This window comes from Geotrypetes seraphini, chromosome 10 (genome assembly GCF_902459505.1).
Source record: "Geotrypetes seraphini chromosome 10, aGeoSer1.1, whole genome shotgun sequence".
Lineage (NCBI taxonomy): Eukaryota > Metazoa > Chordata > Amphibia > Gymnophiona > Dermophiidae > Geotrypetes > Geotrypetes seraphini.
Genome location: NC_047093.1, coordinates 1,147,696 through 1,171,532, shown reverse-complemented (window position 1 = coordinate 1,171,532; position 23,837 = coordinate 1,147,696). Strand labels below are relative to the sequence as shown.

Sequence of the window (23,837 nt, the reverse complement as noted above, 5' to 3'; positions counted from 1 at the left end):
TAACCAATCAAGTTCTGGTTCTGCTCCTGGACTGTCCTGACACTAACTCGACAGCGTCTGGACGTTCACAGGAGTATTCAGTAGTATTTTACACTTGAGGGCTGCCTGAATATTACCAAGTAACCAGTCGAGCAGTAGCTTAAACCCTTTTGAATATAGACCCTTTGTGTTTAATGCATCATTCACACTGAGTTTTCAGGACATGACAAGGGCAAAGAGGGTCCTATAGGTATCTTTTTCAGGATCCATGATTATGTATTGATGTCTGTGTAGAACATTTTGTAATTAGGGGTCCTGATCTTCTGCAATTTTGCATGCTCAGATAGAGCTTCAAAATCTGGGACTTTATTTGGACTTCCCAATTCTCCACAGAATTGCAGCTGTGAGGGAAGCCTTGTATCTATCCCACTCTACCTGATACGATCTCAGCTTCTTGGGGGGGGACAGCAACAGCACATTATATCATGTCATGTCCTCCCCTTCTGGTCTGGGCCCTTGATCCACGCAGTACTATGAAAGGAGCAAGCCTCAGGCAACTGGTGTTGGAACCGACAAGGGATCAGGCAATACTGGACCTGATACTTACCAATGGAGAAAGTGTCACAGAGGTCTCGGTGGGCGACACATTGGCCTCCAGTGACCACAACATGGTATGGTTCAATATCAGGAAAGGTTTCACTAAATCTACTACACTAACCAAAGTCCTCAAATTCAAGGACACAAATTTCAAAGAAATGGGAGACTTCGTTCACCAGGCGCTACAAAGCCAAGAAGAAACCGATAACGTGGAAGACATGTGGTCGACTTTGAAAGCAACCATACAAGAAGCAACAAACCACTATGTAAAATCAGTAAGTAAACGGCGAAGGAACAATAAGCCACAGTGGTTTACTGCGGAGATCTCAGACCTGATCAAGGAGAAGAAAAAAGCATTCATCTCTTACAAACAATCAGGGAAGCAGGACTCTAGAGCAGACTACCTGGCCAAATCAAAAGCCGTCAAAACAGCAGTCAGGGAGGCTAAATTCCTCATGGAGGAGTCTCTAGCAAAGAACATCCAGAAGGGAGATAAATCCTTCTTCAGGTATATCAGTGATAGAAGAAAAAACTCAGGCGGGACTGTACGTCTTAGGAAACCAGATGGAGACTATGTGGAAAAGGATTCGGAAAAAGCCCAACTATTAAATGAATACTTCTGCTCAGTCTTCACCCGAGAAGCGCCAGGGCTCGGCCCTCAGCTACAGACAAGGGCTGACTCAGCTGACCCGTTTAGTAACTTCGAGTTTATGCCCAGCAGTGTCTACGGTGAGCTGTCAAAACTCAAGGTTAACAAAGCAATGGGGCCGGACAACCTGCACCCCAGGGTGCTTAGGGAGCTGAGTGATGTCTTGGCGGAGCCACTGTCCGCGCTCTTCAACCTCTCCCTTAGTACAGGCAGCGTCCCGTTGGACTGGAGGACGGCTAATGTCATTCCACTCCACAAGAAAGGCTCAAAGATGGAGACAGCAAACTACAGACCAGTGAGTCTAACATCGATAGTGAGCAAACTAATGGAAACTCTAATCAAACACCAATTAGATAAGATCCTGGATGAGGAGAATCTACGGGATCCCCGACAACATGGATTTACTAAGGGGAGATCCTGCCAATCCAACCTGATCAGCTTCTTTGACTGGGTAACGGAGAAGCTGGATATTGGGGAGTCCCTGGACATCGTGTAACTGGACTTTAGCAAAGCATTCGATAGCGTACCACACCGCAGGTTACTGAGCAAGATGAGTTCTATAGGATTAGGTAACACATTGACGAAATGGGTTGGGAGCTGGCTTGGAGGTAGGCTCCAAAGGGTGGTGGTGAACGGCACCCCCTCCGAAATGACAGAGGTGATTAGTGGAGTACCACAGGGCTCAGTCTTGGGCCCAATCCTATTCAACATCTTTATAAGAGACTTGGCAGAAGGGCTTCGAGGTAAAATAACATTATTCGCCGATGACGCCAAACTGAGTAATGTAGTGGGCAAATGCACAACAGACGAAGATTCAGTGCCCGACAACATGATGCATGACCTACTCCTACTGGAGCGATGGTCTAGGACATGGCAACTCAACTTCAATGCCAAAAAATGCAAAGTTATGCACCTGGGCAGCCATAATCCATGCAAGTCTTATACCCTTAATGGCGAGATCCTAGCAAAAACGGTAGCAGAACGAGACTTGGGGGTAATCGTCAGTGAGGACATGAAGTCTGCCAATCAAGTGGAGCAGGCTTCGTCCAAGGCAAGACAAATCATGGGCTGCATACGAAGGGGTTTCGTCAGTCGTAAGGTGGAAGTCATTATACCATTGTATAGATCCATGGTGAGGCCCCACCTGGAATACTGTGTGCAATTCTGGAGGCCGCATTATCGCAAGGATGTGCTGAGACTGGAGTCGGTGCAAAGAATGGCCACCCGGATGGTCTCGGGACTCAAGGATCTACCATACGAAAAACGGCTTGACAAATTACAGCTATACTCGCACGAGGAGCGCAGAGAGAGGGGGGACATGATCGAGATGTTCAAGTATCTTATGGGCCGCATTGAGGCGGAGGAAGATATCTTCTTTTTCAAGGGTCCCATGACAACAAGAGGGCATCCGTTGAAAATCAGGGGCGGGAAACTACGAGGTGACACCAGGAAATTCTTTTTCACTGAAAGAGTGGTTGATCGCTGGAATAGTCCTCCACTACAGGTGATTGAGGCCAGCAGCGTGCCTGATTTTAAGGCCAAATGGGATCGGCACATGGGATCTATTCACAGGGCAAAGGTAGGGGAGGGACATTAAGGTGGGCAGACTAGATGGGCCGTGGGCCCTTATCTGCCGTCTATTTCTATGTTTCTATGTTACTACAGTGTCCCACTGTGACTCCAGCCCCAGCAGCAGAGGGGAAGGGACACGGCCTGAAACACAATGCTACTGTCCTGCACTTCAACCAAGTGAAGGTGAAGGGAGAGTGAGTGATATGAGGAATCAAGGTGCAAAGAGAAAGTGAGTGAGGGCTGGAAGCGTGCAGGGATTGGGTACTCTGGGATTAAGTCCCAGGAGTAGAAGTGGTAAGAATATGTGTGAGTGAAGGGTTAGGAAGGCTGAGAGAAAGAACATAAGAATAGCCTTATTGAGTCAGACCAGTGGTCCATCAAGCCCAGTAGCCCATTCTCACGGTGGCCAATCCAGGTCACTAGTACCTGGCCAAAACCCAAGGAGTAGCAATATTCCATGCTACCGATCCAGGGCAAGCAGTGTTCCCTATTCTTTTTGTAATTTTTAACGGAGTGAAAATTTGATCCACTTGTACCCATTCTACTCCACTTAGGATGAGGGGCGTGGCTTGGCAGCACATCGAAATGGACGGGTAAATATAGAGCTCCTCACTAATAGGCATCGTTAGTATTAATTATCAGTTATTCAGCAAATTTTTCCTCCCAGAAACAAGTGGATCTGTTTAATAATGGCTACACGCAGGCAAACAAGGATTGATTCTGCTTTTGTGACAGCTGTATGCAATGCAGAGATCAAAACCCGACCCGCCTGCCCCTTTAAAGATTCTTGTGCTTAAAGATCCCTCGGAGAATATTGAATTGCTGGCTGAACTCCGCAGTATAAGAGAATTGTTACTAGACAACTCAGAAAAGCTGAAGGAAGTAAAAGAAGAGGTCGTTAATCTTACAAAACAGATGCAACTAGCTAATCTTAGGGTGGATCCCCTTTAAATCACTATTGGGTGAGAAATTTACAAACTACTGTCCCAAAATGGTGAAACATTCATCAAAAACAACAAATAGGAGCACTATAAACTTAAAACCGCTTTGTAAACTGCCTGAAGGAGCTCAGAACCATGAGATGGTATAATGAACACCCTGATTCGTGTTTCAAATGTCTTTCATTGCTCCCTTTTGAAGTTGTTTATAAAGTTGTTTCATATTGTGTAAAAAAAATTGAATAGAAGTGCAAAAGTGTTTCACTAATTCACAACAGCTTTCTTATGTTTTAAATTTTGAACTTAGTCATTTTGAAAAAAAACTCAAGGTAAGTAAAAGTTATCTCTCTGAAGCAGAATCTTATCTTGTTAAAGCCGGGTCTGACGCATTTCGCCAAGACGGCTTCCTCAGAGAACCCGCTTCAACAAGTTGACAATCAAAAAGAGAACTGCATTCTGAAAAAAAGAAGAAAAAAATGCTTGTTACTATTTGAAAGGTAAAAATGTAACAAAGCAACTTACAACACTACTGGTGGATACCTTCAAAGCTCTCCTGACTTCTCTAATATCCAGTTCATGTGGCAATACTCACAGCTGTAGTCCCGACTTATCATCAAACTGAGCTGGCATTCATTTGTGAAGGAATGCCCACCACTCCACTTCCCTGTTCAAACCGGTGGGGGTGACCGTTTGCCAATGGTATATCCATGATTGTTCCTTTTCCATAGGCAAGCTGTTAAATTCCCCCCTCTTTTCAATTTTGATGCTTCCAAGACATGTGACTGGGCATGCCAGTGTTGGGAAAGAGGAGCTCCCATGTCTCCCCTTCGGATTCTGCTTAGATGTTTTATAATCCGGCTTTTATAAACCTTGTTGTGTGACCAATGTAAAACAACTGACAAGGGCAGATGATCATATAAACAACTCCCTCAGTATTGCAATCTGTTTGATGTCTTAAGAGATGTGATTTTTTTCAAGCGCGGATGTTTAATTTCTTGAACTTCCATGGTGTGAGAACCTTCCAATAAATTATAAAAATATCGATAACTAGCATAACTGAATTCAGCAAAATCAACCATTAATACTTAAGGCTATGCTAATAACCTTCGCAGTATAAAGAAAACTAATGATGGTACCCAAAGAGCTCAAAGAAATGAAATATCATATGACATCACACTACAAATTGATTAATATAGACGAAGCTTGTCAGGACCCTAAAGCTTGGACTTTTTGTCAGAAAAATGACTTGTATACATACAGCTGAGTTAAAAATTCATAGCATTCTACAAACAGTTGATACTTCAGCAAAGCTTTCAGCACGGCTCTCCAAGAAGGAAATCCTTTATGGCAGAGTCAAACTACTCCATTCTTCTCGTTTTAATCCACATTGTCCCAAAGCCTGTCAGGGTCCTAAAGTTTGGACTTCTTGTCAAGATATATGACCTTCATAACAGTTGAGTGAAACACTCCCAGCATTCTACAAATAGTTAATATTGCAGGAAACTTTCAGCACGGCTCTTCAGGTAGAAATTACTCTGCGACAGAATCAAATAAATAGGCTCATTACTCCAAACTCTTCGACTTAAATCATTTTTCCCTTAGCGCCGGCAGCAGATGACATCAGCAGTCTCGAAGCTTGTCAGGTTCCTAAAATTTGGATTTGTTCCGTCAGAATAGACGCCCTTCATAGCAGCTGAGCTAAAAATTCATAGCGTTCTTCATACATTTAATACTGGAGCAAGTTTTCAGTATGGCTCCCCACATCTCTTGATCTTAACCACTTACTGATAAGAATTCCTTCATATCAGTGGATCATCAGATTCAGCAGAATCAAATCAAACCCAATACGCACTGTAGGCTCACTATATAAATCTCAGCAAACTCAAGAATTGAAATCAATTGCAATAATACTCCAAGGCACCATTTCAAATATGTAAGACAAAGAAGAAAAATTGGGAAAGATCGTTTAAATAAGGACCATTAGGACATCGGCTCTCCAATTTGATTTATATACTCCTGGAGCTTGTCAGGATACTCAAAGTTAGTTGTTTTGTTAACATAGGTAACCCTCATGATGGTATAGGATCCAGATTTATTCAAATGATTCAAACCTTGTATAGTTCCCCCTCAGCCAGACTACATATTAATAATACATTTTTGGAACATTTCTGTCTGAAGAGGGGAGTTAGACAAGGGTGTCCCTTGTCTCCTTTGTTTTTTGATATTGTTCTGGAACCCTTGTTGTTGGCTGTACATCAGGCATAGGAGATAATAATAATAACAGTTTATATACCGCAGGACCGTGAAGTTCTATGCGGTTTACAATGATTAAAAGGTATTTCAGATCGAGTGGAATAAACAAAGTTCAGAGTTAGTGAATAACAGTTCTATAGATCAGTTACTAAGTACTTCAGGAACAGATGTGTTTTTAGGCGTTTCCTGAATTCCTTATAAGTAGTAGGCACGAGCAGTTGTTCCAGGTCTTTACCCCATAATGCTGCTTGATGTGAGAGAAGATGTTGGTGATGACTTTTAAATTTACAACCTCTAACTGGTGTAGAAACAAAGTTCGGATGTGAGGTTCTCCTGAATCTGTTGGTTGTGAAGGAGAAAAGGTCTATTATATATTTAGGGGCTAAGCCGTAAAGTACCTTGAAGCAAAAACAACCAAACTTGAATTTCACACGTGTCTCCATCAGCAGCCAGTGCAGAAGTCGGTAGGAAGGTGTCACGTGATCAAACTTCTTCAGTCCACAAAGTAACCTAACCGCTGCATTTTGTACCAGTTGCAATCGCCGCATATTCTTCTGGGGGAGTGCCAAGTAGGCGATGTTACAATAATCAAGTTGACTCAGTATGAGGGATTGTACCAGAATTCTAAATGATGAGACATCAAAGTAAGCTCTGATGGACCGAAGCTTCCAGAGGGTGAGAAAGATCTTTCTAATCAGGGAGTCTACCTGGTCTTTCATGGTCAGGATCTGGTCCAGTGTTACTCCCAATATCTTCATAGTGGGTTGAATAGGATAACTAAGGTTATTGATGCACAATGATGCTTTAGTGTCAAGTGGGCGTGGCGATGCTATAAAAAATTTTGTTTTCTCTGAATTTAGCTTTAGTCTGAATTCAGTCATCCATTGCTCCATCTGATTTAGTACAGGGGATTCCTTATGCAGGGTGGGAATATAAGATATCTGCTTATGCAGATGATATCTTGCTTCATTTGAAGAATCCCGAATCCACCATTTCACATTTACTGGAATTGATTGATAGGTTTGGTAAATTTTTTGGATACAAAATAAATTGGAGCAAATCGGAGGTTCTTCCGTTAAACATGCATTGTGCAAAAGGATTATTTGATTCATTCCCTTTCCTTTGGAAGGAAGAGGGTATAAAATATTTGGGTATTATGATTCAGAAAACATTGGAAGACACGATGACAGTAAATGAAAAATCTTTATTGCTGAAAGTCAAAGAAATGTATGAGCATTGGAAACCCTTACAAACTTTCTTGGTGGAGGAGAGTCTAAACTGTCAAAATGATGATTTTTGCCTGTAGTTTGCTACCAAATGAGTATGTTGCCAGTTTATTTTCAAGGGTCCTTCTATAAAAAATTAAATGGTATTCTTACTAAATTTATTTAGCTGGGTAAAACTGCTAGAATAGCTTTAGTATCTTTGCAAAAACCAATTGCGGCGGGTGGAGTAAATTTTCCAAACTTTTATAGATACCATCAAGCATTTATTCTGTGTCAGGGTATGTATTGGATCCTTCCTGAAGTCTTGGAACATCTTCCAGATTAGCTTTATTTGGAATGGAAACCCATGTCCCCATTACGATTATGTAATGTGTTGAGTATCAAATTACCCAGAATTTGTAAGGACAATAGCATTCTTTTTACCACCTGGAAAACCTTAAAATTTATTGATAATTTAACATCTGTATCAGTACAACAATCCATGTGTCAATCCTTATGGTTGAACTCCAAGATTCAAATTGGCGAGTCTAAGATCCTCTGGAAGCATTAGCTGCAGGCAGGCATTTGCACATTAGATGATGTAATAATAATAATAACAGCTTATATACTGCAATACCGTGAAGTTCTATGCGGTTTACAAAGATTAAGCAAAGGTACAAATTGATTGACTTTAAGAGGGGAGGAAGAAAGAGGGTTAATAGGACAGGAAATCCATTTTTGAGGAGAGAGTGATCAATAGAACAAGTTAATCGCTATAGAGGGGAGAGAGAAGAGAGGATCAGTTGTCTAGATATTTTAGGAACAGGTGTGTGTTCAGACATTTCCTAAATTCCTCATAAGTAGTGGGCGAAAGCAATTGTTCTAGGTCTTTACCCCATGATGCTGCTTGGTGCGAGAGAAGATGTTCATGGTGTTTTTTCAGTTTACAACCTCTCACTGGGGGGGAAACGAAATTGGAATGTGAGCTTCTCTTGTGTCTGTTGGCTGAGAAGACGAAAAGGTCAGTTTTATATTTAGGGGCAAGTCCGTGTAGTGCTTTGAAGCAGAAGCAGGCAAATTTAAACTTTACGCGCGCCTCCATTGGCAGCCAATGCAGCTGCCGGTAGTAGGGTGTCACGTGGTCAAACTTCCTCAGCCCAAAGATCAGTTTGACCGCTGCATTTTGCATCAATTGTAAACGCTGCATGTTCTTTTGGGAAATTGCTAAATAGGCGATGTTACAGTAGTCAAGTAGACTCAGTACGAGGGATTGGACTAGGGTTCTGAATGCCGCTGTATCGAAATAAGCTTTAATGGATCTGAGTTTCCAGAGAGTGAAAAATCCCTTTCTGATCAAGGAGTCCACCTGGTCTCTCATGGTTAGGCACTGATCCAAAGTTACACCTAGTATCTTTATGGTAGGTTGGATAGGGTAATTAAGATTATTGATACATAGTGGTGATTTGGTGTCAAGCGGATGTGGCGAAGCAACGAAGAAAGTTGTCTTTTCTGAATTAAGTTTGAGCCTAAAGGTTGTCATCCAGTGCTCCATCACGTTTATGGCTTCTGAAGCTTTAAAAATAGTTTCAGAGATAGAATTAACGAATGGGATGATGATCGTAAAATCATCTGCATAACTAAATAGTTTTATCCCTAACTGGGTTAGCTGCTATCAAATGGAAAAATACTTGATTTTTCACAACTGCAACAATCATTCGGTATCTCAAAGTTTCAAGCATATAAGTGGTTGCAGTTGAAGCAAGCCATTCAGAAAGGGTTCCCTGAGTGGTGTAATTTAAAAAATCAATATAGCTTGCTGGGCCTATGCTTCCAGGCAGATTTCCTAGGGCATCAGGCCGCCAAGTGGTATAAATTAATATCGGAATATTTGAAAAAGAAAACAAAAACTAGTCTGAGAGACATTTGGAGCATTGAGATTAAGCAGCAGATTTCTGCTTCTCAATGGCCACGGATTTGTACAGCATCAGCATCTATGAGACAAACATGGTTTTTTTTGTTACATAGAAGTTTCTGGACCCCTGTTCGTTTGCAGAAATTAGATAGTTCTAAATCTAATAGATGCTGGTACTGTCATCTAGACATAGGGACACTGGATCATTTGTTGTTCTATTGTCCTTTGATACTCAGCTTTTGGAGGTCAATATGGGGACAGATTACTACCATACTGGAGTCATCGATTCCATTGACATATGATGTAGTCATATGTGGGATGATATTGCATCTTAAACCCCTATTGGACCGAAATAAATGTCATGAGTCTCTAGTTGCACTTCCTTCTTCTGTGAATCCAATATTTATTTATTTCTGCCCCCTCCCCTTTTCTTTCTGTCTCTCTTCCCCTACCCCCTTCTTTATTTCTGTCTTTCTCTCTCCCCCAGCCTGCCTGTCTTTCTTTCTATCTCCCCCTGCCCCCCCCAAGCCACCATGCATACAAGTGCCGGGCCCACAAGCCTTACCCCCCTCCCCCCCCCCCCCCCGATGTCAATTCTGACATTGGAGAGGAAGTTCCAGTGGACAAAACTGAAATGAGTTATTGTAAGGGTGACAAATCTTTTTGAGAGGCAAATAAGTAAAAGTAAGAGGAAAAGAAGGACACTTTGGTTCTCAAAAGTAGCTGAGAAGATAAGGAATAAACTACTAAAGATCGCAGAAAGAGAAAGACAAGCAAAAATATCTGGAAAAATTAAGAGAAACTGGTTGAGAAGTCAGGAAAGCAAAGATACAAATGGAAGAAAAAATAGCTGACATAGTAAAATGGAGAGATGGGACATTTTTTAGATATATCAGTGATAGGAAGAAGTGCAAAAGTGGCATTGTAAGACTCAAAGGTGAAAGGGAGAAATGTGTAGAAGCTTTCTCAATAACAGACTATGGACTTTTCTTCCAGGAACTTATCCAAGCCTTTCTTAAAACCAGCTACACTATCTGCTCTTACCTCATCCTCTGGCAATGTGTTCCAGAGCTTAACTATTCTCTGAGTGAAAAATAATTTGTTCCAATTGGTTTTAAAATTATTTCCCTGTAACTTCATTGAGTATCCCCTAGTCTTTGTAATTTTTGACGGAGTGAAAACTCGATCCACTTATACCCATTCTACTCCACTTAGGATTTTGTAGACTTCAATCATATCTCCCCTCAGCCACCTCTTTTCCAAGCTGAAAAGCCCTAACTGTTTTAATCTTTCCTTATACAAGAGGAGTTCCATCTTGGTCGTTCTTCTTTGAACCTTTTCCAGTGCCACTATATCTTTCTTGAGATAAGGAGACCAGAATTGAACGCAATACTCCAGATGAGGTTGCATCATGGAGAAATACAGGGGCATTATAACATTCTTAGTCTTGTTAACCATCCCTTTTTTAATAATTCCTAACATCCTATTTGCTTTTTTGCTGCCGTTGCACATTTGGTGGAAGATTTCATCATATTGTCTACGATGACACCTAGATCCTTTTCTTGGGCGCTAATCCCCAAGGTGGACCCTAGTATCTGGTAACTGTGATTCAGGTTATTCTTCCCAATGTGTATCGCTTTGCATTTGTCCACATTAAATTTCATCTGCCATTTGGACGCCCAGTCTTCCAATTTCCTAAAGTCTGCCTGCAATTTTTCACAATCTGCATGCGTTTTAACAACTTTGAACAGTTTAGTGTCCCAATTTCCAGATCATTTATAAAAAGCACCGGTCCCAGTACAGACCCTTGCGGCACTCCATTGTTTACTCTCCTCCATTGAGAAAAATGACCATTTAACCCTACCTTCTGTTTTCTATCCGATAACCAATTCCTAATCCAGAAAAGAACTTTGCCACCTATCCCATGACACTTTGGACTCCTTCTACTAAGGTGCACTAGGGCTTTAACGTGTGGAATAGCGCGCGCTAGACCTTAATGCCAGCATTGAGCTGGCGTTAGTTCTAGAAGTGTAGCGCACAGTAATTTCCTGCGTGCGCTAAAAACGCTAGCACAGCTTAGTAAAAGAAGCCCTTTAATTTTCTCAGGAGCCTCTTGTGAGGAACTTTATCAAAAGCTTTCTGAAAATCAAGATATATTATATCAACCGGCTCACCATTATCCACATGTTTGTTCACACCTTCAAAGAAGTCAAACAAATTTGTGAGGCAAGATCTCCCTTGGCTGAACCCATGCTGACTCCATCTCATTAAATCATATTTGTCTACATGTTCCATAATTTAATTTTTTATAATAGTTTCTCATCACATTAACTGAATCACAACTCTTAATATTACTAAATAAAAATAAATGTTTAAATATTTGTAAAGTGCTCAGACCATATAACCAATGATTTAGTGGTAACACTAAACTGTGGCTATTATAGGGACCATCATTGTCTTTACAGTCCCTGACCCAACTATTAGAAATTCTAAGTGATAATAGGTTAAAAAAAACACTTATCTGAAATGGCTGGATAGTTGGATACTCGATAACCACAGCTGTGATAAAGTGCCAGTGCTCAAAAGTGCATTCAAATTTGACTAAATCACCATGTTAAAATCGCCATGTTAAAATCACCATGTTATAATCTACCATTTTGCCCGGTACCAAAGTGGGGCTTACCAGTCTGTAATTTCCCGGATCTCCCCTGGAGCCCTTTTTAAAAATCAGCGTAACATTGGCCACCCTCCAATCTTCAGATACTACAGATGATTTTACCGACAGGTTACAGACCACTAACAGGTTAGCAATTAAATTTTTGAGTTCTTTTAATATCCTGGGATGTATACCATCCGGTTCTGGCGATTTATAATTTTGTCGATTTGGCTTAGTACATCTTCCAAATTCACCGAGATTTCTTTCAGTTCCTCCGCATCGTAACCCTTGAAAACCATTTCTGGTTAAGGTAGATCTCTTATTTCTTCTAGGAGATCTCAATATGTATACTTTGGAGGAAAGGCAGCAGAGGGGAGATATGATAAGAAACGTTTAAATACCTACGTGATGTAAATGCGCATGAGTGGAGTCTCTTTCATTTGAAAGGAATCTTTGGAATGAGGGCATAGGATGAAGTTAAGAGGTGAAAGGCTCAGGAGTAATCTAAGGAAAATGATTGACCACTTCCTCTGGGAAGGAGACTAGCATCTCTGAACTGGATGCCCCTTGCAATGTGCTTCCCAGTCATATAGACCAGTGTTTTTCAACCTTTTTTGGGCAAAGGCACACTTGTTTCATGAAAAAAATCACGAGGCACACCACCATTAGAAAATGTTAAAAAAATTAACTCTGTGCCTATATTGACTATATATAAAGTAATTCTCTTGAATAGGAATCAAATAAACACAAAGAAAGTATTTTATAGTTACTTTATTATGAAATAAAAATTATAAAAATTATAAAATACTTTATTCAGTGCGAAACCTGGGCCTGTTTGGCTGAACACAAAGCTGATATTCTGGCTGGAATCGAAGAAAGACACACACGTAGCTCTTCGTCAACAGCTCTCAGTCTCTCTCTGTATTTGGTTTTTATAGCATACAAAAATAGACAAATATACCCTCCATCCTTTTTATTAAACCACAATAGCAGTTTTTAGCGCAGGGAGCTGCGCTGAATGTCCAGCGCTGCTCTTGACGCTCATAGGCTCCCTGCGCTAAAAACCACTATTGCGGTTTAGTAAAAGGTGACCATATTGTAAAATATAGACAGCAGATATAAATTCAGAACTGTGCATAGTAAGTGAAGGGAAGTTTTCATCTCTGGGAATTTACTCAGTTAACTATTAAGTTATTTGGGCAAATTCCTTTGAAAACTGTGGTAATACTGCCTCTACTTTGCTAAATTTAAAATAAAATCATTTTTCCTACCATGTCTGGTGATTTCTGGTTGCACTTTCTTCTTCTGACTGTGCATCCAATCTTTCTTCCCTTCTATCAGCCTGTATGCTTTCTCTCCTCCACACCTCATTCCCTCCCCCAACTTTTTCTTCCTCTCTTCATGCCCCCTTTCTTTTTTTCTGTTTCTCTTCTTTCCTTCTGTCTCCCTGCCTGCCCCCTTTCTTTCTTTCTCCCTGCCGTTCCCCAAGCCACTGCCGCTGCCATCGGGGAACAGGACCCACCAATGGATAACAGGCCCCAAAGCCGACGCCGACGCATGCTCTCCCTGACGTCAATTCTGCAATCGGAGAGGAAGTTCCGCCCAGCCAGGCAGCGATTGGCTGGCCCGAACTTCCTCTCCGACTGCAGAATTGACGTCGGGGAGAAGAAGACTTATCGGCTCGATAGATTAGATCGCCAAGACAAAGCGAGTCCTGGGTGATCGACTCACTTTGCCTTGGCGAGCTACTGGCGCCCTGCCTTGGGCCCCCTGTCAGCTCCGGGCCCCTGAATGCAGGACTGGTAGTACTGCCCTGATGGCGGCCCTGCGGCACACCAGGCAACATCTCGCGGCACACTAGTGTGCCGCGGAACAGCGGTTGAAAAACACTGATATAGACTATATCTAAATTCAAGAAAGTATGGAACAGATACAGAGGGATATATAAGGGAGAAGAAAGGATCGTAGAATTAGTAGGTGTAGATGAGCAGAATAAAGAGGCATAAGTGGCAGTCATTTCCCTGTTTCTGTCCAGGGGATCTCTGATGGATGGAAAGGAATTGCAGAGATCAATAGTTGGTGTGGATGGACAGACTGAAGAGGATGTATGGTTTTTATCTGTGTCCAGAGAAAATGTGTGAGGGAGATTGTAGTAATTAGTAATTGAATGGGTAGTACTTTTGAATATACACAAAACTTAGAACAGCCAAATTGTGGGTTTCAAGTTTTTTATGTTATTTGTGGAACACCTGGACATTTAATTTAGATTGTACCTAGTGCTCTAGATGAGCACATAATGTTTGGCCGGAAATCCCTGGACATTGTCCCAAGCGTGTCAGTCTAGAAGGTGCTTTTGGGATTGTCCTCGAATTCAGCCCTATTATAATGTGATTTGGATTCATTTGAAACGTGGTAACCCAAAGGATTCCTAAGACTTTGCATTTTGAATGTTACTTTTGTGTTAGAGTTGAAGTCTGTAGCCCAAGAGTGTTTTGTTTGTAAAGTTTATCTTATTGTGAAGAAATGTATATCGATGCATTGGATACAGTCAGCCACTGATGGAGAAATTCTAGGCCTAATTTACACAGAAAGGAAGTCCAGAGACTGCCTCTACTTTAGGAAGCAGGTGAAAACCTGTCCCTTCAGCCAAGCCTTTAATACTTAGGGTGATTGACTGTACACTCATTCTGTGCCAGGACTAGCTTGCTACACACACTAACTAAATCAGTTCCTTATAGCTTGTGTAAGTGTAGAAACAACTTTTCTTAAGTATTAGGCTGACATTGTATTTTCTCTCATTTGAATTTCAGTGCTGTTATAAGTATATATTTGGAACTATTTCAGGGTAGTCCTATTATTGTTTCCGTTTACCTTTTATCCGGGTGATCTTTTTACTTCTGTTAGCAGAATTGTAAGTTATCTTGAATTGTACTTTCTTTGCACTGCCTTGGGTGAATTTCTTCATAAAGGCAGTTAATGCAGAATGGAAGTCTGACTGCTTTATGTATAGAGGAAAAGTGATAAACACTTCTTTCAAGTTCGGGACCCTTTTTGATTACAGGCAGTCCCCGGGTTAAGAACGGGTTCCATTTTATAAACCGTTCTTAAGTTGAATTTGTATGTAACTGGGATCCTAATATTCCCACCTTCTCCACCTCCTTGAGGCCCCTCTTGCATCCTATTCCATCCATCCCACTCCACCATCACATCCAACATTACTCCCTCTCATCTCTCTCTTCCCCATGCATCTCTACCTCACTCCTCTCCCACCACCATTTCCAATAATTCTCTCTCCCTCCCTATGCCCAATAATTCTCCTCTTTCTTCATCTCCCTATGTGCACCATCTCTCTTTCCCTCTCTGACATCCAAATCTCCCTTTCTATTCCCTCCCTCACCTCGTTCTTCCATCCTATGGCCCATGCTCCCCTCCCTCCTTCCATTCATTCTGTGTCCCAAGATCATTCCCCCTCCCTCCTTCCTTCCATCATTTGTCCGAAGTTTGTGCTCCCTCCCTCCTGAGTACTAACACACCCCTCTCTCTCCCTCCATTCTATGCCTCAAGTACGTGGCTCCCTCCAGCGGGTGTTTACCTTCTGGCCGGCTCCTTCCTTCATCCTGCCTCAGTCGTTTCTCTACACAAAACTGTGGGCGGCGGTTCCTATATGCATCCTGCGGCTGAGCCGGAAGTCTTCCCTATGATGTTGGAGGAGTGATGGCAGAGGGAAAGCTTCTGGCTCAGCCGCGGGAGAGGGGCCCGATAGGACACCAAAGGTAGAACAAGACCCACATTTTAAGTATGAGTCTGACGTAAGTTGGATGTTCGTAAAACGGGGACTGCCTGTACTCATTTCACTACTCTGTAGCACTCTTCTAAATAGGTTGAAATTTGATTAAATACAGCTTTCAGAAAGAGCAAATTATTTCCGATTCTTTGGATTACAGGACTGAAAATACGCTGGGACCCTGAAATTTTTCTGCTCAAGAGGGATATACCAGGATTATTTTGGTCAAAACATTTACTATATTCAGCCAGGCTGACCTTGGTGGCAGCTTGGAAGGACCCAGGAGTACCCTCATAGTTCAGATGGTAGACTAAACTATATCATGTTTACAGAATGGAGAAGTTGACCACCATGAGCTGAAACACTGGCAGAAAAGTTGGATCTCTGTACGTCATTTGAATTTTTGTGAGTGAGGGGAGCCTTTCTCAAGGCTCCTTTTTGGAGATTTCTATAGGTACTTGTCCTCTTTCCTTCCTTCCCTCCCCCTTTTTTAAAATTTTTACTTATTTGTTTTCATATACAAAACTATATTAAGTTAGTCCAATAAAAAAGATGATATTTTTTCTTTTTGGTTTTGTTCTATTTCTACATATACAAAAGAAAAATTGTTAAACTATGAAGATTCAATAAGTTTAGAGTTCTTTGATGTTTTTTGAATAACTTTGGTTTGTTACAGTGTTTCCCCGAAGCAGCTAAACTGGACAGACAAATCACCATTCTGTTGTCATCGACCACAGACTACAAAACCTTCTAGAAAGATACTAAAACCCTATTCTTCAAAAAATACATAAAACCTATCTAACACGACCAGTTCCTACCCAAACCCCACCTACCCACTCTATACCCTTAATATACTCTAATATGCTCCCAACTAATGCTAAATGCCTCTATTTACCCAACACTTACACCTTAAGATCTCGACAACTCTTTGGTAATTCAAATGAAACTCTTACAACATCTCTTATGCTATTCCTGTAAACTTTTATGTAATTTCTGAAAACTTTTATATAATCCGCCTTGAACCGCAAGGTATTGGCGGAATAGAAATCACTAATGTAATGTAATATTAATTTTGGGCCCAAAAAACACACTAGCTCTTATTTTCAGGGAAACATGGTACATAAGAACATAAGAATTGCCGCTGCTGGGTCAGACCAGTGGTCCATCGTGCCCAGCAGTCCACTCACGCGGCGGCCCTTAGGTCAAAGACCAGTGCCCTAATTGAGACTAGCCTTACCTGCGTACGTTCTGGTTCAGCAGGAACTTGTCTAACTTCGTCTTGAATCCCTGGAGGATGTTTTCCCCTATTACAGCCTCCGGAAGAGCGTTCCAGTTTTTCACCACTCTCTGGGTGAAGAAGAACTTCCTTACATTTGTACGGAATCTATCCCCTTTTAACTTTAGAGAGTGCCCTCTCGTTCTCCCTACCTTGGAGAGGGTGAACAATCTGTCTTTATCTACCAAGTCTATTCCCTTCATTATCTTGAATGTTTCAATCATGTCCCCTCTCAGTCTCCTCTTTTCAATGGAGAAGAGGCCCAGTTTCTTTAACCTCTCACTGTACGACAACTCTTCCAGCCCCTTAACCATTTTAGTTGCTCTTCTCTGGACCCTTTCAAGTAGTACAGTGTCCTTCTTCAAGTACGGCGTCCAGTGCTGGACGCAGTATTCCAGGTGGGGTCATATCATGGCCCGGTACAGTGGCATGATAACCTCCTCCGATCTGTTCGTGATCCCCTTCTTAATCATTCCTAGCATCCTGTTCACCCTTTTGCTGCCGCTGCACATTGAGCGAATGACTTCATTGACTTGTTCACCGGTACTCACAAGTCTCTTTCCTGGAGGGTCTCTCCGAGTACTGCACCGAACATCCTGTATTCGTGTATAAGATTTTTGTTACCGACATGCATCACCTTACACTTATCCACGTTAAACCTCATCTGCAATGTCGCAACCCATTTCTCGAGTGTGTTTATGTCACGTTGCAGGTCTTCACAATCCGTATGCATCTTCACTACTCTGAATTAGTTCATATCATCTGCCAATTTTATCACCTCGCTTGAAGTACCAATTTCCAGGTAGTTTATAAATGTGTTGAAGAGCACGGGTCCAAGCACCGAACCCTGCAGCACTCCACTCGTGATGCTTTTCCAGTCCGAGTATTGTCCATTTACCCCCACTCTCTGCTTCCTATCTGCCAACCAGTTTTTAATCCATATGAGTATTTCACCCTCGATTCCATGACTCGCAATTTTTCAAAGCAATCATTCATGCAGGACCTTGTTGAATGCTTTCTGAAAATCCAGATATACAATGTTGACCGTGTCACCCTTGTCTATTTGCCTGTTAACACCCTCGAAGAAGTGCAGCAAGTTCGTGCATGCTTGCACGTGGCGCACGTGTTGTCGTGGCAGCGACCAGCTTGGCTTGGGAGCTGTGAGGTCATGCGCATGCTTGTTACAGGATGGCCGCTGGTTTGAATTGGGAACCAAGAGGCACTGGCGGATGGCAGAGGCATCGGCCAAAGCGGGAGCAAAGCCGCACAGGGACCCTGAGGGAAGGAAGCTACTCCGCTGAAGGGGCTGCGGCACCCACAGGCAGGTACCCACCCCAGCAAACTTTGGTTGTGGAACGAATTGTCTGAGTTTGCATTATGGTCTATGGGGAACTTTGGTTTGATATATGAGTGCTCTGGCTTACGAGCATGCTTCTGGAACAAATTATGATTGTAAACCAAGGTACCACTGTATTTTGTTCTAAAATAATTTTGTGCGTAATGCAGTTGTAAGCCAGCATTTTCTTGTGTGTTTATCACAGTTTGTGTTAACCTTTTTCTGAAAATTTTTAATAAAGATGATTTTTCTGTAATTTATATGTTCAGTGGCTGAATATTGTTCCTGGCGTCAAAATGCTCCAAATCTTGTCCTTTTTGGACAGATAATTTTGGCAGTATAATAATTTATACATCCAAAATAATCTATTCGCTTGGCCTGAATTTTAAACATAAAGGCCCAAATTCTTTAAGTGGCTCAGTAGTGACAGTAGGTGTCCTACTGCTGCCTAACATATGTACATGAAACAAAAAATCAGTGAGTGAGTGAGTATGAAGATCAATATTCCACAGAGGAGAACTCTAACAAAGCAAATCTGCAACACTTGCAGCTAGTATAAAACACCAGACAAGAAAACGGAACATTTTGTACATCTGCAATGGCTTCTCTAAGTACTGTATTATGTTTATAACTTATTGTACATGGATCAACCTGAAATTGACTAGGGACTTCATTCAACTCAAAAAAGCCTTAAGGTCATTAGGCTTTCTCATATGCTGGACCAGTTCTTTGAAATTTTTGGGTTTGACACCTTTCAAGGAGGACATTCCTGACTCACTTTTTGGAAATTTATAAAGAGACTAGTGATTAAGCCCGTTACATTACATTGTGCTAGCACAATGGGGCGCTGAGGCCATTCTTTCTTTGCTTCCTGCTCCCCCTGTCCAGCAGTAGCCCTTCTCCCTTCCTTTTACCTCCCCACTGTGCAACATCAGCATTTCTCTTTCCCCCCCCCCTTTCCTGGTCTTCCTTCTCCCTCTTTCCCTCTCTCTCCCCAAAAGGATGGTGCAGCAGCATTCCCCCCGCGGTCTCATACAGCCATCGGCAGCATTTCAGCATTTCTCATTCTCTCTTCACCCCCCCCTCCCGGGTCTCACACAGCTGTCGCCAGCGCAGTATTCACAACTCGCTGCTCCTACTTGCTTCGGGCGTTCTTCGCTGCCGGGTCCCACCTACTTTCTGTTTCCACGAAGGCAGGATCCGAAGCAAACAGGAGCAGCGAGTTGAAGCCTCCCTCCATGCCCTATCTTCCGACAGTGCCGACCTAGCTTAACTTCCTGTTTCAGACGAACAGGGTCGGGAAGCTGGCAAGCACAGCGTAGTCAGAAGTCAGCTGGCATCGGAGATCAGGAAATCAGATGAGGCAGGCACTGCGCATGCGCGGGTCCGACACCATGGCCCACGGACCCACCAAGTTTGAAGTGTATTATTATAGTGGATTATTTCAGCAGTATTATTCTTGCGAGAGGTCATTTGAGATAAAGCTCCTGTAGTTGTGATAGTAGGATTCACTTCTGTTATTGTTTTAATAATTGTACACCGCTTAACCTTTTCCTATCGTAATAAATTTTACGTTACGTTGGTTCCAATTGTAATTATTTTAGCAAAGTTTTGTATTATTCACCGTTATCATTTATGGCTATTGTAAACATAATGTAAATAAGTCATAAGTCTGTAAATTCAAATATTTTGTGTTCCTGGCTCTTTATTAGTCCATACAGACTGTTTATCCACTGTCTGTATCATTTTTGGAATGTCTCGTCATCCGGGACACACGATAGGAAAAGGTTAATACCAAAGCACATAGCTGTATATCAAATTTAATAAATACAATCCTGTTAACTGTATATTATGTATGTCAACCTGTAACCCGTTCTGAGCTTTTTGGGGGAATGGGATAGAAAACAAATGAAAGAAACAATACTCAGCCGGCGATGGTTAGTGGGGGGTTTTTTGCTTTGGTTTTGATCGCCTCCACTGATGTTATGTCTAGATATCCAGTGCTGGGCCATGTCTGGGTACCAGGATTAGATATCAGGGCAGAGGCAGAGCTGGATAGATGACACTTAACCAGATAAGTGCCAGTATTCTGCAGTTATAAGTTAAATCATACAAAGACAGGACAGCACAGGAAGGTCGCTCCTGCCTCAGGTAGGTGGGAGAGAGGTAAAACGTTGTCATGGTTAGCCAGCACAGGAGGCTCCTGGAGGAGAGTGTGGCACAGTGGTTAGAGCTACAGCCTCGGCATCCTGAGGTTGTGGGTTCAAACCCTGCACTGCTTCTTGTGACTCGGCAAGTCACTTTATCCTCCATTGCCCCAGGTATAGATTGTGAGCCCACTGGGACAGACAGGGAAAATGTTTGAAGTATCTGTATGTAAATCGCTTTGAGTTTGGTTGTAAAACTACAAAAAGGCGATATACAAGCCCAATCCCTTTTCCTTTCCCTATTTATGTGGTCCTCTCTGTGCAGTTAACTTGCACAGAGTTATAGAGATTGGTCCTAATTCACCCCTGGACCCTCACGCATGCCAATTTTTGCTTTTGTGGATATTCAACAGCACCAGCATGGGTTAACTGGATCAGAGCCTCCCATAATCAGTTAATTCACTCTGAATGTGTGTGTTGTGTTATCTCGTTAGGAAGAATAATGTACTTAAGGGTCTTGGGTTTATAACAGGGCACCTACGTGGAACGACTTCTGAGTCACTAGATCTGCCAATGTACGTAATCTCAGGTTCCTCGAAACCTTTTTCTAAAAGGCATCCAACACAAGCCTCAATAACGTATAGATTTACAGCTACTCTGAGAAATGTGTAACTCAGAGTAGGGGACCTAAGTGTTTCCTTGAGAGACAGAGCAGGGTCTGTTGTGGACACTGTGCTTGTGGCTCATCTGAGGTTTCTTTTCCTTTGACAGATTCTTTATGCTAGAGATGTAGATCAGCGCAGTACTACTTTTGAAAAATCTTTGCAAATGGGTAAAGAGTTCCAGCGACGTGCCAAGGCTATGATTTTACGAGCAGCTGTTTTGCGTAACCAGATACATGTAAAGGTGAGAAAGACCTTGAAACTTTGTCTCTCTATCTCCAGGTCAAGTGTTACTGACATTAGACATACGATATAAAATGCAGTGATGTTCATGCAGACCTGATGTCAGATTCCTGTCTTACTGTATATACTCGAATATAAGACAACTCAAGTATAAACAGAGGTAACCTTTTTTTAAAAAAAAAAAAAAAAAAAAAAAAGGAGAAAAGGTTGACTCGAATATAAACCGGGATTGTGTGTGTGTGTGTGTGTGTGTGTGTGTGGTGTGTAATAATATTCAAGTGCCCTGCCAGGTTCTGCCCCCTGCCCCCTCTCCCTCCCAATGCCTTGCAGGCCTTCTCAGGGTCTCCCGTAAGACCTGGTGGTCCAGCAGTGGACTGGGACAAACGCCTCTTGTCCTGGCCAACTCTGACAACTTTTACCTCCCTCCCACCTTCCTGTGCTCCTGCCCCATGCAGAGCTGCTCTCTGAATGGCTGCCGAGCACTTGAGGTTACTGCAAGAACTTGCTGCAGCCATTCAGAGAGTGGCTTTGTACACCGTTTTGATTGCCCATTGTTTTTATTAATTGTACACCACTTTAATGTGGTATATCAAATAAAATAACTGTAACTGAGTGCAGGAAGATCGCTGCTGCCCTGGTTCATCACTGGACCACCAGAGAATTAAAAGGTACACAGAGAAGGCAGGAGTGAGGTAAATGTTGTCAATCAGCCAGGACAGGAGGTGGGAGGGATCACTCCTGTCCTAGCCTACCAGGTCTTAAGGTAGGCGGGTGGGCGCTGAACCGAATATGAGTTGAGACCTGTTTTTGGGCCATTTTTTTGGCCCCCAAATCTCTGCTTATATTCGAGTATATACGGTAATTCTTGTTCTGGCGAGTCAGTGAAGTGTTCTAAGTGACAAGGAACAAGCTTTTAGTTTCAAACTTTTTATTATATGAAGTAGGTAATTGACATAGCTTTAAACCAGTGTCCCACAAATTTTGTTGAGCTGCGATAGACTAAATGTAGTGGCTGCGGCTCAATGCATCCGGAAGTGTGCAGATGTTGCTGGGATGATGTCACATGCATGCGCGAAGGCCCTTCAGACAGGCCCTGAGCCGCCAGTGGGGGGGGCCAGAGAAAAGGAGAGGCACTGGCACTGGCTGATTGCCTACAGGACGTGCCTCTCGCCGCACCTCTCCTTCTCCCCAGTGTCTGAAATCTCAGGAGGCAGACAGCTTGAGATACACTGCTTTAAACAAACATAATAAAGAACCATTTCAAAAATCAGCAAAATCCCTCACCGCCCCCTACCCTATTTATCTGTAGAATTAACTACAAATGGGTCATATTAAAATGTTCTGACTTACTTATAACAAGCTATTGGAATTATTCATCTGTGTGTTGATTTCTAACCGTCCTGGGATTGGAGGAGTTTGGTTCTTATACCTGATTCCCCACCCCACAATTCAAAACAGACTTTCAACCTAACCCTCAAAGGAAAAGAGACAACATCTGCCTACAATTTACAGTATCCAGATCCTGGAGTTCCTCAAGGATCAGCACTTTCTGCGCTGTTATTTAATATCTATATGGCTGAAATAGGCCAATTATTTCAATCCTTGGGAATTGAATATCAAATTTAAGCGGATGATATTATTTTCTTCTTTCCGGTGTGTGGATGGGGAAAGGATCTTGAGAGGTTACTGAGTAATTATATGAGTAAGATTATTGAGTGGATGGGAGAATAGGGTCTGAAACTGAATGTGGATAAGACTGAAATTATGTTTGTGGGGAAACCTGATCCTAAATGGCCCAAGGAATTAAAGGTTATTGATGATGTTCTTCCAGTGAGTGAGTCAATGACAGTTCAAGGTGTAAAGTTGGATTGTCTTTCCATGAATTTACAAGTTGCAAAAACTGTACAAATACACTTATTGCATCATGTAAAGTCTATGTTGTCTCCTTACGATTTCCGCACAGTAGTTCAGACAATGGTATTATCTAGACAAGATGCAGGTCATTGCAAGTGGTGCAGAACAATGCAGCAAGGTTGATAACAGGCGTGCCTAAATACGATCACATCTCGCCCTATCACCAACAATTGCACTGGCTGCCTGTTGTTTTTAGATCTCAATATAAAGCAATAATGATTTGCCATCAATTCTTGAATGGAAACATACCTGATTTGTTTAAAAGTAAGATGTCAAATTATTTACCATCTAGGTCTCTGTGTTCTGAGAACTCACTGTTATTAAAAACAAATGCTAATCCAAAATATGCTGAGACCAGTAAAATGGCCTTTTGCTGTGCGGAGGTCAAATTGTGGAACTCACTTGTCGGTCAATTACAAAAATATTATGACAAGGGTAATTGCAGAAAACTACTAAAAATGTAGTTATTTGTTAATGCAGTTTTCTAGGAACTGATCTGTGCAATTGTTCTTTTGATGGGCACTTTACGTGATTTTCTGATGATTATATGTTAATGTTTGTTTGATTTTATTTGTTTTATTGAATTATGTATGTAACGATATGAAAACTGTTTAGGTTTAAACGGTATATAGATTTTTTAAATAAATAAATTTAGGATCAAGCATTGAGCAGAGTGATAAGGTAAAAACTAGGCAAGTCTTTTATTATCCATAC

The 23,837-nt window shown here is 42.0% G+C and overlaps 1 protein-coding gene across 10 annotated transcripts in view; it reads left to right on the top strand.

Moving 5' to 3' along the window:
* The window catches only part of GPS1 (G protein pathway suppressor 1), a 285,648-nt gene that overhangs the window by 198,194 nt on the left and 63,617 nt on the right, over window positions 1-23,837 (top strand). For all 10 annotated transcript variants that reach the window (XM_033962197.1, XM_033962201.1, XM_033962205.1 and 7 more), the window contains one exon: window positions 21,076-21,210. In XM_033962197.1, the coding sequence (XP_033818088.1) occupies window positions 21,076-21,210 (135 nt within the window). The remainder of the gene's footprint in view (window positions 1-21,075; window positions 21,211-23,837) is intronic.